The sequence below is a fragment of the Colias philodice genome, chromosome 25 (genome assembly GCF_061535455.1).
Source record: "Colias philodice isolate Cphi_HAF_F1 chromosome 25, ilColPhil1 Martin Lab GWU primary, whole genome shotgun sequence".
Classification (NCBI taxonomy): Eukaryota; Metazoa; Arthropoda; class Insecta; order Lepidoptera; family Pieridae; genus Colias; species Colias philodice.
Genome location: NC_143110.1, coordinates 661,014 through 679,776, shown reverse-complemented (window position 1 = coordinate 679,776; position 18,763 = coordinate 661,014). Strand labels below are relative to the sequence as shown.

General features: G+C 34.1%; 2 protein-coding genes and 1 long non-coding RNA gene across 8 annotated transcripts in view; 2 read left to right on the top strand and 1 right to left on the bottom strand.

Annotated features, from left to right (window-relative positions):
• px (MAP7 domain-containing protein plexus) overlaps positions 1-11,487 on the bottom strand; it is a 116,972-nt gene extending 105,485 nt beyond the window's left edge. The window contains exon 1 of the mRNA XM_089711034.1: positions 11,193-11,487. Within this exon, the coding sequence (XP_089567160.1) occupies positions 11,193-11,221 (29 nt within the window). The 5' untranslated portion in view covers positions 11,222-11,487. The remainder of the gene's footprint in view (positions 1-11,192) is intronic.
• On the top strand, positions 1,977-2,949 carry LOC149477141 (uncharacterized). The gene is made up of 2 exons (XR_016317620.1): positions 1,977-2,326; positions 2,759-2,949. It is a non-coding gene; the product is annotated as an uncharacterized LOC149477141 (long non-coding RNA).
• A 2,601-nt stretch (positions 11,488-14,088) lies between the features above and the next one.
• Positions 14,089-18,763, top strand: part of LOC149477139 (uncharacterized) — an 87,421-nt gene continuing 82,746 nt past the window's right edge. The window contains exons 1-4 of one of the 6 annotated variants that reach the window (XM_089710638.1): positions 14,089-14,195; positions 15,251-15,375; positions 15,897-15,999; positions 16,479-16,736. In XM_089710638.1, coding sequence (XP_089566764.1) covers positions 16,485-16,736 — 252 coding nt within the window. In that variant the 5' untranslated portion in view covers positions 14,089-14,195; positions 15,251-15,375; positions 15,897-15,999; positions 16,479-16,484. Of the gene's footprint in view, positions 15,376-15,896; positions 16,057-16,478; positions 16,737-18,763 lie in introns of all 6 variants that reach the window. The other 5 variants (XM_089710637.1, XM_089710640.1, XM_089710641.1 and 2 more) reach the window with 5 other exon arrangements.

The following is an 18,763-nucleotide window of genomic DNA, read 5'->3' as shown; positions in this document are numbered from 1 at the left end:
GCACACACTAATGTAGGTGCAGCTGTGTGTGTATCATGTTTATATTTTTAAAATACTGTTACCTTTTTCTGAATATATTTTTTAAAACCGCTTTCGTATAGTGGTTAGCTTTGTAAACACGTATGAAAGGGAAATCGCAAAAATATCATCTTTTTGCGGTTCTAGAGAAAGGTACAATGTTTTTTCTTTTCATTACATAGATACATGTAGGAATTAGGATGCACCGTAAAGCTTTAAATTTATTAAAGATTTGCGATTTTTATTTTATTATTTAATTAAGATGAAAGATATAACTTATGAAAATATGTATAAAATATTCAATATATTGCAGAGCTAAATAAAAATCAAATGCCGCGTAAGTCTATAAAACCAATCCATTTTTTCTGATACATTACCCTTTGGGCTTTGATGTTCTTTAATAAGTGATATTAATAGTCTTAATAGATTTTCTATGTTGTCCATACGATATTTCCATACGATAATTCAACTCCTTATATTTTAATTTTACATTAAAATAAACGACACAAAAAGTTATTCACATTCCAGCTAATCTGATTAAAAACCACAACACAGTTATTAATATTCAATAATCGCTCTATCTACACACAAAAGCTTCATTATTTCGTGTGTATGTATGTACTCACATAACAAGGTGTCGATACATTTGTCCAGGTGTAAAAATGTATCGACAGGTGCGCTCAAATTATACGAGCGTCTGACCGATTGTGTTCGTCACGATATTATATCTTATCTACCCACATTTCTTTTCCATTTCAAATGATAAAGGAAATTTGAAACGTTACGGTTACATACATTTTACATTGTGACTGCATTGTGTCTATCTATAAATGTGCATTTTTTATCGGACGAAATAAGCAGTACATTTCGCAAAAACGTTTATAAGCTATAGCTTAAAATAAAAGAATAAAAATATTTTAAAAGCAGGCTAATACGAATACTCAATAAATTGGCGATAAACTTGTTCCTATCTAATATATAAAATTATCATCTCACGGTGTATGTCCTCTGAAATGGCTCGGTGCATATAGAAACGGCCAACATCTGTTTTTCATACCTCTGAATGATAAGAGTAAGTCAAAACAGTTTACCGGGTCAGCGAGTCTCATAATAAAGAATTGCTCTAAACAAGTCAATTATCTTAAAGAGATTGTTTACGACTGCGACTATTAAAGTATTCATCACACAACCTAGCACAACATCCTACAGAAATACCAATACATTATAATTATGTACATACTCGTTATATCGTATACCTCTAACCTAATTTAATAATTGAACGCCCAGATAAGACACCGATGCTATCTTTGAAAACTCCTTCAAACTAATTGTTAACATTGTATAACTATATCTACGGCAAGTGCTCTTAGTGTATAACAAGTGTTTAGTTCTAAATCTAGTCTAGACTATCTGCGAGCACTTATGTTATTTTCACTAAGCGTACCACAAGTAGTGCTTCGAGAATTGAGGGTAGATGGTAGATTGGTGGCCAACAATGGCTTAAAGCTTTTATACTTTATGTTATGTACTTATGTGCACGTCACCGAAAAAGGTTTCTTTCGTTCTTAAAATTGTCTACTTAATGTACAGTATAGAAACGTCATGCGATCGACTGCCATTTAACTTCCAAGCCAAAGTAACATCATGAGAAAAATAACCTGTTCAAGCAATGAATCGAAATTATAGTCCTTTTCACCTATGATGATTCCTGTGACACTTCATCGTGTTCCGAATTACGTATTTTATGTTTAAAAAGCCAAAATAATTTTAGTGCATAATATTTTTATTTGATGGCGGCATTATTACCAAAAATATAAAAATGAAACATCTTAAGCTTATGAAACAAAAACAGTATTGTTTAGTTTAATATATAGAAAAATAAAATAAAATAACACAAAAATATAATACTTACGCAATTCGTGTACATGAAATGGATCGTTGAAAAATCATAGAGTTGGAAAATCACTCAGAGGAATAAACCTATAGAGTTCTTATATTGAGACAGAACAAAATACATATTTTCTAATCTACTTACTCTTAGTCAATAACAGCATAAGTCAGATTGAGATAGCGATAGAGTATCTGCACTGTCTTCAAACGTAGCGCGCCGGCAGTCAGTTTGTTTTCCAACCAGCTGGTGGGCTCAGTGCGTCAAGTGTTTTTAACGAAATATTTAGAAAATATAAAGTGTATAGTGTTTCTTTTTATTTGTCAGTGTGCTAAAATGACTATTGTATGTTTAGCTACCGGCTATTACTAGTCGAATGGGAGTTTTGGATGAAAACAATGAAAAAATATCTTTCCATCGGTAAGTGATTTTCAGCAAATTGATAAATATTTATGTTCTAACCCTATTTGAAGGTTTTATCAAGCGCTTTTTTATAAGTTTATGTTGTAACTGTAACATTTACCCACTTTATGGGGTTGTGGAATACAAAAGAATTAAATAATTTTTAAAAAATGTCACAATATTATCACGTTTGGCATTTTGTTTACCACCGTAGTGTTGTAACACATCTAGCGTATATTATCGATTTATGACAAAAAATCTATTTCATATTAACGTTGATTTATTTATTTTGTTTCTTATATCAGATTTATATGTAGTTGTTGTTGCAAATAATAGATGTAAATTGTCTACAGCAGGAAAATAAAAAATACCACGTGGTTGTTTTATTTGACTTATCTGTTTAGTTTGTTGTTTCTCTTTTAGATTATTAATAAATTCATTTTGTTTTAGATTTCCAGAGCTAAATAAAAAATGGGTATAAAACATGAGACGTTTAGATTGGACGCCGTCGAAATTTGCTAGATTGTGTTCACTGCATTTCGAGCCTGCGTGTTATCAAGATGGATACTCTAGAAGAATTGTGCAATCTTACGCTTACGTTTTTTTTTGTTCCTTTAGATAATAAATACATTTGTGTGTGAGTGAATTTTTATTTGGAAAATTTTTTACACATTTACTTTAAATGTGTAACTATGTGAAAATTAAACGGTTGATTAAATGACAGTTCTCATAAATGAGAAACTACTATTGAAATACATACTTAATATACATGCGTTTTCAAAGAAAAACCCGCATAGTTCCCATTCCTGTGGGATTTACGGGATCAAAAGTAATTTTTCCAAATTTCATTGTAATCGGTTTAGTAGTATTCGCGTGAAAGAGTAACAAACATCCATCCTCACAAACTTTCGCTTTATTAGTAGGATGTAAGGAAAATGTTTTCTTTAAGACTGTCCTTTTATGAACTTGTTAAAATTCATGCTGACTGTGCCTTTCTCCTCACTCCTTTAACTTTATCATCATTTCCATCTTTATTTTAAATTAGTTACATTTCAAGTTTTAAAATTTATTTTAAAATATACTAGCTTTTCGCCCGCGTTTTTAAAGAAAATCCCGCACAGTTCCCGTTCAGTGGGATTTCCGGTATAAAACCTGTGTATATACAAAATTTCATTGTAATCGGTTCAGCAGTGAAAGAGAAAGTTATCCATTCTCGCATAATTTCGCATTTATTATATTCGTAGGATTAAACAAATAATGTATTCAACTGAAATTAATGATTAATTTTGTTTTTTATTATTATTTATTATTTCACGAAACCGTAAATGCAAAATGCATTCACGATTTTATCGATTGAAGCACATCCCATCACTATCACCTTCTATCTATCTAAATACGTACCTATAGTAAAAATGGTGCCATGACTATGTTGAAACGTAGCTTGTAGTCTATAGCTATCTCATTCTTTCATACGACGTTTTCTTTAGATAGAGAGAAACAAATATATGTAAATTGTATACGCTCGATACAAGTACTCTATAGGTTTATTGCTCTGAGGAAAATCATATAATCGGCGCCCATCTTGTGATCGTTTGTCAATCGAGTCAATCGTCTGTACGAGTGCGTCAGCCTTGTGTGATACAAGTTGCATTTTTATATATGTAGATACTTTACGTGGTATTCTGTTATTGTTATTGTTGACTTTTTGTTGCTGTTGTTTGTTAAGTTTCCTTAGTTAATTGTTGACAAAATGCCGAAAAAACTAATTTTGGGCACTTTATTCAAATCGATTTCATTTCCATAAAAAATATTATCGATTATCGGAAACAATTGATACGTTTTCAGTAAAGGACATCTCTACACGTGTCACAGAAATCATCTTAGGTGGAAAGGACTATAATTTCGATTCATTGCTTGAACAGGTTATTTTTCTCATGATGTTACTTTGGCTTGGAAGTTATTCTGACTAAAAATAATAGTGAAGTTATTATTATTTTTTTTTGGAAATACAGTTATTGAATGTTGATAAAAATGTGTCACGCAAAATCTGCAGCGTAACTTAACATATTTTTTATTCAAACCGCTATCGCTCCCAATCCTTTACATTGAAATTCAAAATCAAACCCGACATCGCTCGATCGCTAAGTCTGACTAAGCACATAATACTATTTGCATCGCCAATATTTGCTGACTTAGGGCGAGCGAGAGCACAGCAAACACTGCATCAGCAACCTTGCCTCCATCGCTCTGTTAGTTTTGCCGTCATCCTTACGTATCTTGAGCACATACGCCGACAATATCAAAATAGACTTTGAGGACGGCTTTATCGCAAACTGTTTAAGGAGAGATTGTTCGGGCTTTAATGGAAAATTAATTTACAATACATCTTAACATTATTGTATTATACGAAGGTTAGAAACAAATGTTAACGAGTTCAAACTTCGGTCAAAAAACCCCTTTGTCTTGAGGGAACCACAAACTAGTAAGAGTTTTACTCGCAAAGTTTTAAAAGAAAAAAGATTTTCGGTCGCTCCGCAGAAAATGCGAAAGTAAGATAAGATAGTTTCGTCCGATTCTATCGCACATCGATCTTACTGAAATGGATGGGTCGGTCTTATAGCCAAGGCGTAGCTAAATATTTTTCGATCCATACATTTTCAGGGATCTTAAAATCCTTGCTCGTAAACCTTGGCAAATCGTAATACCTACGATGTAGGTAATGAAGATAAATGCCCAATAGAGCGGATTTAGGAAAATATATCTTCGTCAATTTTATATGACCTAATAAGATAACTATTTGATTTAAAATATGTTTCTTTATTCTGTAAGTAAATAAGGCATAATATGACAACAAAACCAACACAGCTATCGATAATTAATTAAGGGTCATTTAAACGCATCTCGAGTGCATTCTTCGCAATGATACAACGAGCGAAATCGTGTCAAACTTAGTATGCCACTATAATCCAAATTGCATGCCGCGAAAGGCGAAAGTTGTGTGCATTCTCATCGCATTACTCACTATTGAAACCATCGCTGCATCACGTACATCGCCTACGTGCAGACTATCAGCGATACAAAAACATTCGAAACAGTTATATTCGTTTTATATAAAAACTGAAGCACGAAGTGAAGAAAAACATTGCTATTATCATTCAGAGTACCATGGTACATGCGAAAACTGGATTGAATATCGATATGTTAAAAAATACTTGTTTCTTTGAGACATGAAAGGCAATGCATGTTTGAACAGTAAGTACCTATATATTATGAAAGGTATATTTATAACTTTACATATAAACTATCAGATAATACTGCTTCATATAGCAAATGATTTGTTGTTATTCACAGTTATTTGACAGTTTATAATCTCGGGTGATAGGTCGCGAACTGTGGGTCTTCACAATGTGTATGTACCTACTTCCATAATAATATTACAAATGCGAAAATAACATGAGCTTGTGTGTTATGTTATAATGTTTTCACGCTCGAGCCGTTCAACGAAATTGGATTATTATACAAAATACATATAGTTCAAACAGAGTAGGTAGAGTTTGTTGCAAAAATATATCCAGTACGTAAACTATTGAACCATAATATATGAAAAGATAGCTACGTACAATCATTATACGAATAATATTTATAAAATAGGATCAGAATTATTGAATATAAAATAATATTAAATAACACAGCAATGATATCAATTAAAAAGCCCACATATCTGCTTACGTGTATCAGGTTTCGTGTACACTCCATCCAATTTTTGGTTACACTGAACCGCCAATATGTTGTATTGAATTTATCGTGTTTCAATAATCGATATTCGGTAAATAAACAGTGTCGTGTGCTCAAATAAATATGTTGTGTAAATATTCTTTGACATATTATGATACCATTAATTATTGTTTAATATTAAGGTTGAAAAATTGTTCCTTTTATGGGGTGTATAAGTTAACGTATTATTATTTATCACGAACAAATAAACATACCTTTATTATGCCCATATTTTTACCGTAACTGGGCTCAAATCGCATTTATTGAAGCGTTTACACGCTAAACTAACATTTAATTGGATAAGATAGATATGGAGGATTTTCACCGGCTGACTAAACATAAAATCGCGAAACTACTCGAGCTACTAATACGAAATTCAGCACGGAAGGCAATGGATGCTCACCTAGTGTTAGCAAAAAATCACGTTTATTGTTCACTTTGTTCATATTCCAATAAGTAACGTAATAATTTTCACTTTATATCGCCTAACTTTACCTTTACATAACTTAGAATATAGTTAATAATATTATAATACTTTTTCGAATAATAATTAAATGGAAAGATTCTTCATTGACGTTAAAAGACCAGAATAAATTAGTTTGCACTGCCCAATTCCATCTATTTTGGGAGCATTAATAATTTATTATTAATTTTTAATTTTTTGGTTTTTTCGATTCCCAGGTTTTACATTTAAAAACACATTCCTATGTAAATAAAGTTATTTATATCTACTGCTGCAGACAGACAGCCAGTCAGTGTCAGTTGATATTAATAGCAATGGGCTACGCACAAATTTAATTGCATATATTTTTATACAACATAGTTCTATAATTGACAAATTTTATAGCATTTGGGGAATTCCTAAAAATTAATTTACATGACAAGCCAAGTTTGTTCTTTATTTGTGCTAATTAATTTTTTGTCATCATCAGGATGATAAGCAAGATTTTTGGTTCACTAAAAGATTTAGTTGCTGTCTATGTTTTTGGTGTATTACTTGTGGCACTTTTTACGTGGGGCATTACTTGCGTTCGGGAATCAAACATAGCCCAATGCGGTGTGCATTAACCATTGTACCAATGAGGCAACTTAAACCGGCTACTCACCTACCTGCAGCAGGGGCAATATTGGAATTGCACCCTTAATTATTGTGATGATAAGAACATCTGAAATTGCTCCAACCATCATGCAACCAAATTGTTCCAATATTGCCCCTGCGGCAGGTATGTGAGTAGCCGGCTTTATACAATAACTATTTGAAATATCCTCTCATAAAAAGAAGGCAGTAAAAAGCAATTGAAAGAGCATTAGTCACATATCGCACCATAACAATAAATTAATTAAATTCATTGTTAAAATATCATTTTAACGGTTATTGTTCACGGTATTTCACATAATGTATTGAAATGTGAGAAAATTGTGAAACAATACACATTTCAGTTAGCAAAAACGAAAACATGTATATAAATTGTGAACGAACATATAGTTTTAAATGACAGAACATTATCTATAAAATAAAAATGAATTGCAAAATGTGTTTGTAAGCACATAACCTGAGAACGGCTGAACTGATTTCGTAAAATTATTGTTTTTAATACATTCCTTGAAGTACGAGGATGGTTCTTATGGAGAAAACTTAGGTAAACATGTACCACAGACTAACTGTTATTTTGATATACTACTTATTACTTTTACTACTTAACTTTGATTACGATTTTGTTACCTTCAAGGATTTTACTCTATCAAAAGCTAAATTATTTAATGTACAGGCATACTTATTTCCTTTTTTATAGGATAATGTTTAAACTTTAAAGTTCACTTGTTTAACAAGCAAATAGAAACAAGAAAAGGAGAATAATATGCAAATAAGTAATACAATACATTTTATTTAATGCAATTACTTAATGATAATATTAGTGTAGACTTAATTGTGGTTAAATTGATAATGCAACAATATATTTAAAAACTGCTGTATTGATAAGAAAGCGATAAATTTAAATTTAAAAAATTTAAGCCTGTTTTATTTTTGCTTTAGAGATGAGTGTAAAAATAAATGAATAGACTTTTTTTAAACCATTTATTAAAACTGATAATGTAACAGAATAAGGATAAGATTAAAAAAAACTAAATTTCAGATACCAGGTATCAAATATTTATATGAAATTAAATATATAAAAAATGTTTGTTAGTCTCACAAAAACTCAGGAATGGCTGAGCCAATTTTGGTTAGGTTTGTTTGTCAAAAAAAAAGGAATGGGTGATATGAAGTTAACAGTGAACTTCTAGTAAAAAATAAAAACATTGCAATTAGCATTATCCATAGAAAAACTAATATAAAATTAGCATACAGACCACAGACATATCAAATTTCCAAAATAAAGCAATACAATATTTTGAATATCACTTCAAGAGCATATTAATAATTAATGATTATTACATAGTTGATTTTATTTCATTACTAGGTTTCCGCCCGCGGCTTCGCCCGCGCAGTCAAAGAAAAACCCGCATAGTTCCCGTTCCCGTGGGATTTCCGGGATTACATCATTTTCCCGGGATAAAAAGTAGCCTATGTCCTTTCTCGGGTATCAAAATATCTCCATACCAAATTTCATGAAAATTGGTTCAGTAGTTTAGGCGTGATTGAGTAACAGACAGACAGACGGAGTTACTTTCGCATTTATAATATTAGTATGGAAGTATGGATGTTTTACAAAGATGGTTTAATTGAAGGTATATTTTAGTATCATATTTTATGTTAAATCCATACACTTTTAATATGGAAGAAAGCTAGGTCAATATTTCAAGTATATGTTATACTTAATGCATAATTTCAAGTTATTGTAGAAAGGAATAGGTAAAACTACACAATATTAATAGTGGTTATTATTTCTGAATATTATTGTTATAAGTAGCCAAAGTTCTCTTAGAATCTGTGAAAATACATCAAGTGCATGTTTAAAAAATATTGGACTCAGTAGAATGTGTTTTATGTATAGTTTTCATGTATTCCAAGTAATGTTACCATATTATATTCAAGCACATTGTAGAAAGTAGAGCACAAAGCCTTTATTCATGCCAGGAGTGCATGTTTATGGCCCTATAAATCAATTTAAATAATCTACCATTGCCTGTTGTGGAGTACATAAAAATAACATAAATTTCTCTTTAAAATTTTATCAAATAAATGAGGTCACAGCGTACAGTGTACATTCATATACCTACAGAGCTTTCAACCTGGCCATGTTTCTTTATGGACTGTTTATTATGTGTCAAAAGCTTTCAAATATCAAATTCTCTATAACTTATGTATTATACTGGTACATAAGCTACCTACAACATTGCTAACTATCATCAACATTTATTCAGTTGTTTTAGGTGTGAAAGTGTAACAAACCTACATTCACACATTCTTACTTATTCTTTTGCGTTTAAAATATTGTAAGGATCATTTATAAAAACTAGCTTATTATAACTTGTTTATTGTATACATAATGGTACGGGAGCCAGGAACAGATTTTATGACCAAGTTCCTCTCAAGCGGTAATTAGTAAAATGCATCAAAGTATAGTATTATGAAGCCTCGTGAACGTCAGCTGGAGCTCGGTTGTAGCCTCCCGAGGCTACAACCGCTCTTCCCCCCAACCGTCAGCTGATACGGGTATCAGCTGACGGTTTTTCCACCAAGATACAGCCAGCTGACCTATATATTTATCCACAGTTACATATAAGCTATCATCAGGTAAATTTTTGTTTGAGAGGAAATCACGGAAAATAATTTTTTTCTTTCATGTTCGAGACACCAGCTGACGTATAAAACACCATGTTGTAACCAGCTGATTATTTTTTTTCGTTGAGATATTGGGTAAGCTACAATTTGACAATTTTTTAGCTGAGAGGAAATGAATGAATTAGTGTATGTTTTTTCCTACATGCGTGGGAGGCTACAACCGCTCACCCCCCCAACCGAGCGCCAGCTGACGTTCACGAGGCTTTATAATATTATACTCTGATGCGTCTGACGAATTATCTCTTGAGAGGAAATAATTAACCAAATTTGCACCTGGCTCCCGTACCATAATAGCTTGTTACATGTACATATATTTAAGTTGGGCATTATTATTTATTAAATTAAATTTTACTCATACAATTCACTTCAACTTTTGAATAACTGTGTGAATTTTATGTAGATTATGCACATATTTATGTACTGTAATATACCTACATTAATTTTACAAAGTATTTGAGCAACTGCTATTTTGGAAGATGACAAATTGATCAAGATAATGTTATCATTTGGAAAGATTGTTGTAAAACTAAGAATAAGTGTGAATTCTGGTGTTAATATAAAAAATATTGTTCTTTATAGATGCATAAAATAAAAGTGGACTAACTAAATTGAGATGTTTTAAAAATAGCATTTATATTGAATGAATTGGGATAACTAAGTGTCAGATATATAGTTTATTTATTAAATATAAATAATAAATATGTTAGTCAAGTTTTACGAAAATTGTGTTGCATGAACATTTTTTTGAAAATTAAAAATACACTAAGGTACCATATTAAGATTAACATAGATTTAAAATGTTTCTGTTTTTATTTGTATTAAAAACAACCCGAGATTTCTGTATGGAAGATATTGTGCATTTAAATGATGTAGGTTTATCATAATTACGATAACACAGTGCTTGCATTTACAACGATATACAAGTCATTAACCATATGTTTTAAACATTGTATATCCTTATATTTGGGTAAGTTTTATAGATTTTTCTCGTGAAATGGACTATCATCCCACATTTAACAATTGTATGAACATCATTTTCACCACAAAATACAAGATTTTAGATGTTGTTTTCAACAATAACATAAATTACAGACGTAACAGTCATTGAACGCTGGAAATATGTTACGAGTGATTTGTATAAAAAAGGCTGCACCGTGTAAAGAGAACAGCTGCATTGTTACAACCGGCGACGACTCAGCGCCTACTTTGGCCACGCTATAAAAACGACCAATATAATCAAATAGGTTACACTCTTCGACTGAAAAAATCACTTTTACCTGTCCTTATATGACATATGAGTATAAAAATAGTACATGTACTCACGTAAAATCACCAATATCATCCAATAACATGCATCATTACGCCCAAAGGAGAACTATCACTGCATAAATAACCATCACAATTCAACACTGAACATTTTAAATGCCTTCTATAGCAATATTGCACATATGACTTTATAAACATGGATAACTAATAACTAATAACACAAAAACACATACACTATGTTAAAATAACGATTGGAAAAATAATATCACAAAAAACTATATTTTATCGAACGAACGCGTAAGTGTTTTCTACTCGTCCTTGCGTTCACATAAATTGGCAGCCATCTTGCATTCGTGCGAAACACACTGAGTTGCCAGTTAATAAATAAAATTTCCCTATAAATCCTTACATCCAGTATGTCAATGATATACGATTTATTTCTTAGTTTGATTATAAATAAAATAATTAAAGATAGTGATTCAAGTAATTTATTAAAAATTGAGTTAATGAACCGAAATAATCATTTTGGAAACTTGATTAGTATAAAGAGAGATAAAATAAATTACAACCTAATAGATTAATATATTCCTTATCATTTCCTTATCGTATTGAATATTTTTTCAATAATTACAGAATATGATAAATATACTCCTTGCGGTACTCGGTATAACACATAAATGGGAAAAGATTGAAATCTGGTAACACTACAGAAAAGTCATGGACATTGGACATTTCGTTTTAATTTTTTTAAAGCCAGAATACGAGGTAATTGATATTCGTCCTTTAATAGGGAATATGCATGATTCTTTTTATTTTTTATCCAATAGTTTACCACATTTTATATAAGGGAGAAAAATTTCGCAGCCAATAAGTAATTAGAAGTATATAAAAAATGTTTTAAAAAACCCAAATTGACAAATTCCTACAAATTCAAACGATGCGGCCATTTGGCGCGCTTCGTGTAACGTCACAGTTCATGACAACAAACAAATCAAATCAAGAAAATAGTTGAACAAGTTTTAGAAATTTCTTTGATTCAATATCGTTATTCGTTTCTTATAATTGTTAATAAATCGTTATGGGACATCATTCTTCAATAGAAAAATACAAAAACCTACATATTTACAAGTATTGGGTTGTGCCTAACTGCAAGTATTTTTCTTTGTAAATTGTTTCGTAGTAAGCATGGTAAAGTAGTAATAATATAATAGTATCTCAATGGTTTGTAAGAAAAAAGTGGTAAAGCTATGTAAAGAGGCGCGATCATCCCATAATTTTTAATATTGTTGTGAAGATCACTTTGAGGTTAGTATTGAACTCTTTTATTATTTTTATTGTAGGAAGTTCAGATCTGACCATCTTAATATAAAGTATATTTATTAGTTAGGTACATATGCAATACCTGTCATGTGGGACTGCTTTTTCAAAATTCTGTTTTTCAATCATTTCACTAAGCTAGTTTCTAACATTTTTTTTAGGTTGAAGAAGACACATAACTGTGTGATGTCTACATGGAGCATAAAATCAACAATTTCAAGAAAAACTGACCTAAAACATAAAGATTAAAGAATGGTATCCTTCCAAACAAATTTCAAAACATAGCCTATCTGAGCCTCTTGAATCTGAAATTGTACCCGATAGTGCCTCAATAACACAACATAATGTAGAATTACATACCAGTTTATTGTCAACTCAAGTTTACTTATAAAACATACACTTGTGAAGCAGTTTACAGTAGATACATAAGTCAGTAGATATTATATGTAGTGAGAACATAACATTTTATAGTAACAAGGCAATTCAAGTAAATACTAAAATCTATACTAATATTATAAAGCTTAACAGCCGTACAAATAAAAACTTGCTTATTCAAACCTTATGCAATGCATAGATATGATAAGAATAAATAAAGAATAAGGATGTCATAATTTCTTACAAATAAATTTGGAATAACATCGATGTAACTATGTTCACGCTATGCAATAGGCGCGAAGCGGCAACGTCGCAATTCATTCACAAAATTATGAAAAACATTGAAATTGTCTATGGTTAAGCCTTGGTGCTGTCATTCGCTGACGCTCGTTTGACTTCGTCGAATTTGTTGTGAAGTTTCATCATACGATGTTCTGTTTATTTATTTTTTAAATATTTATTGGAAATAATTTAAATATATCATTAAATATGCAAGCAAATGATAGATAACGCTATCCAATATCTGGAGAACAGAAGATAAACCCACCTTGAGATAGAGAGTTGCCAAATAACTGGTACTCAAAACATACAACTCCAGGCGGCAGGCTTAGAAGATTTATATTTTCAACGAAAGTGTATATTATTGTGATAAGTTTAGAAATAAGTTTTATGTATGTATGGTTTGGCGCATGTTGTAAATAAATAAATAATTATAAATATCAAAAGGGTTTTTCATAATTTCGTATATTTTGACATTTCATACAAAATTTTACGTAATGAAATTATTAATTTGCTCAACTTTTTCTGCTTCTCGTATTACTCTCATTGCTATTATCTCAAATTTAGATTGAAAATTGCTTCTAAAACTTGTAAAACACAGCACAATGTACTAAAAGATATGTTACAACTCGGTTATGTCAGACTTATACTAGGGTGGTAGCCGTAATAAGGACGGAATAGCATTAGTATGAATACTTATTACGAAGTTATACTAGGTTACATTTATTTCGTGTTTATTTGTATGATTTTTCCTTATTCTTAGTTTATTCTTTGCACAAAATGTTATAACTCGTTTATTTGTACGGCTGTAAGAGTTTGTTTGTTTGAACGCGCTAATCTGAGGAACTACTGGTCCGATTTGAAAAATTCTTTTGGTCTTAGATAGCCCATTCATCGAGGAAGGCTATAGACTATTTATCATCACGCTTAGACCAACAGGAGCGGAGCCACGCGGGTTAAATGTGGAGCGCAGCTCTGCGGGGGGGGGGGCTGCTGCAAGAGCACTGCTGCTGCTGCGGGGTCGTTGGCTACACATGCTAGAGCAGCGCATACGAGACTTGCCCCTGCGCATCCAGCTAGAGCTTCACTGTGGGTGGCTGATGATGATATAGTGCGGTTCCTGCAGGCGCTACCAAATTATCAACAATGTGCAGGATGATGCGCCGCCTACATAGCAGGTTTATTTATTTATTTATTTAATTAAGGTCAGCAAACAGTTGTTTACATCAACATATACATACAAAAACAAGAACACAAAACACAGGTTAGTGAGAAAGAGCTACTGCAGCAGCATTGGGGTCTATGGCTACACATGCTAAGGCAGCGCATACACGGCTTGCGCCTGCGCCTACTAAGCTCACTTCACTCACCACGCATACAAAAGCCGCATATGTGCATCTCGCGCTATGCAGTAGCTAACAAATAATGTTATAACATTATTGTGTGCGAATATCATAGTTTTATTATATCACTAGCTCACCGCCCGCGGCTTCGCCCGCTTTGTCTAAAACCTAAAATACTAAAACCTTCCTCTTCAATCACTCTATCTACTTAAAAAAACCGCATCAAAATCCGTTGCGTAGTTTTAAAGATTTAAACATACAAAGGGACATAGGGACAGAAAAAGCGACTTTGTTTTATAATATGTAGTGATTAGTGCGAAATGTCATCAATCAAGTCTGTTCAAGTCCACAAAGCCGAGTAATTCCTGCTTTTGTGGCAAAACAAGTGAAACAACTAGCCCCAATCACTTTCGATCACCTCAATTATATACTCCTAAAAGACACTGATAAAATGATTCATGATAAACATCTAGAACTGTAATTTGCAATTTTAAAATATACTCAGTCATGCACATACATACATGCTATTTGCAACTCTACTGTTGAACTTATTATACATTAAAAAAAAAAGACGGGTTGCACTCCGGGAGTGCCGGCAGAAGTGAAAATGCGCGTAGTAGAGAGGGGATAGCTGTCTACTCTCCATCCGTCTTACGCTTTTTCGATCAGGTCACGTGTCCTGACGCGAGTTTAAGATTTTATACCCATTACAGAAAAAGTGCTCAACGCCGCTAAAGAAGTTTTCACTTCAAAAATAAAAATTTAAATGCTAAAAATAATTCCATTTTATCAAATGTGTAGGAATTAAAAGCAGCTTAGCCTGAAGCTGAAATCTTCGGTTCGAGTCTTGGCGATGGTGAAGTTACCATCAAAGAGATAGTCAGCGACATGCATCAGCTTGAAGAGCTTTGCTTGCTGAAACTATGGTAACTCAAATCCTACTAATTTTTTTTTTAATATAATATTATAAATGCGAAAGTTTGTGCGGATGAATGTGTGTGTATGTGTAGGTGTGTATGTTTGTTACTATGTTTGTATGTATTGTAATCACTACAACTAGTTAAAAAATATGATACATAAAGACATTTTAAGTTTGAAAAATCAGATGTTTTGCGCGAAGTGACAGTAGTACCCACCTCAACGCTTCGCTTATGAGGCGTGCAAAATGAAATTATAGGTCTGTTCATGTATTTTGATTGTGTATTTCTTTATGTATATTATGACTGTTTGTTTCTAAAATAAAAAAAAAGAATTGTTTGCCGAGCCTTATTCCATATCGTGACGATATTGTCATGACGTGACTTTGAAACTTTACTCTCAACGCGCTTAAGTTTCAATTGACTTAGTCTGTGCACTGAGGACAACGAAAGGATTTCCGCAAATTTATTTAATTTATAGATGCTTGAAAAAAAGGAAAATTTAGTTATCTTCAAAAAAAACATTACAGAGAGCCAAGAGGGCGGTGAAGGTGAAGCGGGCGGTGTCGCGCGACTAGCTGCCAGTCTGCTGGCTTTCCATGATTCGGCGAGATTGGCGCCGAACGGCTTGCTGTGAGATAATACACACACATACATACATACAGCAAAATTTAATCACACACATAAAGTGTAAGTGAAGTCCCATGTCCCCAAGTGGGGTAAGGGGCAGATGCATTATGCATACATCTGTTTCACTGATCGATTCTAGGGACAAGTAGGTGATCAGCCTTCTGTGTCCTGCCAGACCGAGACATTTTTTTTTTCTTCGTCTCCACCGGGAATCGAACCCAGGACCCCTCGGTTTTACGGTCACGCGTCAACCACTGTACCAAGGAGGCGGTCAATAATAATCACACACATGCATAATATACCAACTTAATTTATAATACTTATATAATAATTAAGTTTGTAGCCAAAACATACTATTGATTTTACCTCATTTAAATTTAACATGAAATTTTAATGAACACTCTATGTAAACCGTATTAAACAATTATTACGCGTAAAATCTTATTATGTTATCCAACACAACCAACTCACTCGTGTTACAGAACATAATGAACGGCATCGGCGAGATGATATCCGCTGCGGTGGTATGGCGCCGGGCTCGCGGGTGGTGCTGGGGAGAGACTCGCAGCACTGAGACACTGTCTCGCAGCGCTGAGACACTGTCTCGCAGCGCTGAGACACTGTCTCGCAGCGCTGAGACACTGTCTCGCAGCGCTGAGACACTGTCTCGCAGCGCTGCGCCTCCCGCACGACAGGCTCCACGCTGCCCATGCGTACTTACACCTGCTGGCACACCCGAGGTGAGGCTCTATGGAGCTATATGGGAGTGTAAAAGGTGGTGACCAAAATGTGTAAACTGCGACTACTCGCGTGGTTATGGGGGTATATGCTGAATTATACGTTACGGTTGGGACGAGCTGCACGCTGCGCATGCGTACGCGTTGCTGGTACGTTCGACAGCACGCAAGGTACGATTTTATGTTGCTAACACGTTCGACTGCACGCAAGGTACGATTTTATGTTGCTAACACGTTCGACTGCACGCAAGGTACGATTTTATGTTGCTAACACGTTCGACTGCACGCAAGGTACGATTTTATGTTGCTAACACGTTCGACTGCACGCAAGGTACGATTTTATGTTGCTAACACGTTCGAAAGCATGCAAGGTACGATTTTATGTTGCTAACACGTTCGACTGCACGCAAGGTACGATTTTATTTTGCTAACACGTTCGACTGAACGCAAGGTACGATTTTATTTTGCTAACACGTTTGACGGTATGCAACGTACGATTTTATGTTGCTAACACGTTCGACAGCCCGCAAGGTACGATTTTATGTTGCTAACACGTTCGACTGCACGCAAGATACGATATTATGTTGCTTACACGTTCTGCAGCTTGCAAGGTACGATTTTATGTTGCTAACACGTTCGACAGCACGCAAGTTACGATTTTATGTTGCTAACACGTTCGACAGCACGCAAGGTACGATTTTATGTTGCCTACACGTTCTGCAGCTTGCAAGGTACGATTTTATGTTGCTAACACGTTCGACAGCACGCAAGGTACGATTTTATTTTGCGTGCACTTTCGGTGGCACGCAAGGTACGATTTTATGTTGCTTACACGTTCGACAGCACGCAAGGTACGATTTTATTTTGCGTGCACGTTCGGTGGCACGCAAGGTACGATTTTATTTTGCTAACACGTTTGACGGTACGCAACGTACGATTTTATGTTGCTAACACGTTCGACAGCCCGCAAGGTACGATTTTATGTTGCTAACACGTTCGACAGCACGCAAGTTACGATTTTATGTTGCTAACACGTTCGACAGCACGCAAGGTACGATTTTATGTTGCCTACACGTTCTGCAGCTTGCAAGGTACGATTTTATGTTGCTAACACGTTCGACAGCACGCAAGGTACGATTTTATTTTGCGTGCACGTTCGGTGGCACGCAAGGTACGATTTTATGTTGCTTACACGTTCGACAGCACGCAAGGTACGATTTTATGTTGCTAACACGTTCGACAGCACGCAAGGTACGATTTTATGTTGCTAACACGTTCGACTGCAAGCAAGGTACGATTTTATGTTGCTAACACGTTCGACTGCACGCAAGGTACGATTTTATGTTGCTAACACGTTCGACAGCACGCAAGGTACGATATTATTTTGCTAACACGTTCGACTGCACGCAAGGTACGATTTTATGTTGCTACCACGTTCGACAGCACGCAAGGTACGATTTTGTGTTGCTAACACGTTCGACAGCACGCAAGGTACGATTTTATTTTGCGTGCACGTTCGATGGCACGCAAGGTACGATTTTATTTTGCTAACACGTTTGACGGTACGCAAGGTACGATTTTATGTTGCTAACACGTTCGACAGCACGCAAGGTACGATTTTATGTTGCTTACACGTTCTGCAGCTTGCAAGGTACGATTTTATGTTGCTACCACGTTCGACAGCACGCAAGGTACGATTTTGTGTTGCTAACACGTTCGACAGCACGCAAGATACGATTTTATTTTGCGTGCACGTTCGATGGCACGCAAGGTACGATTTTATTTTGCTTACACGTTTGACGGAACGCAAGGTACGATTTTATGTTGCTAACACGTTCGACTGCACGCAAGGTACGATTTTATGTTGCTAACACGTTCGACTGCACGCAAGGTACGATTTTATGTTGCTAACACGTTCGACTGCACGCAAGGTACGATTTTATGTTGCTAACACGTTCGACTGCACGCAAGGTACGATTTTATGTTGCTAACACGTTCGACTGCACGCAAGGTACGATTTTATGTTGCTA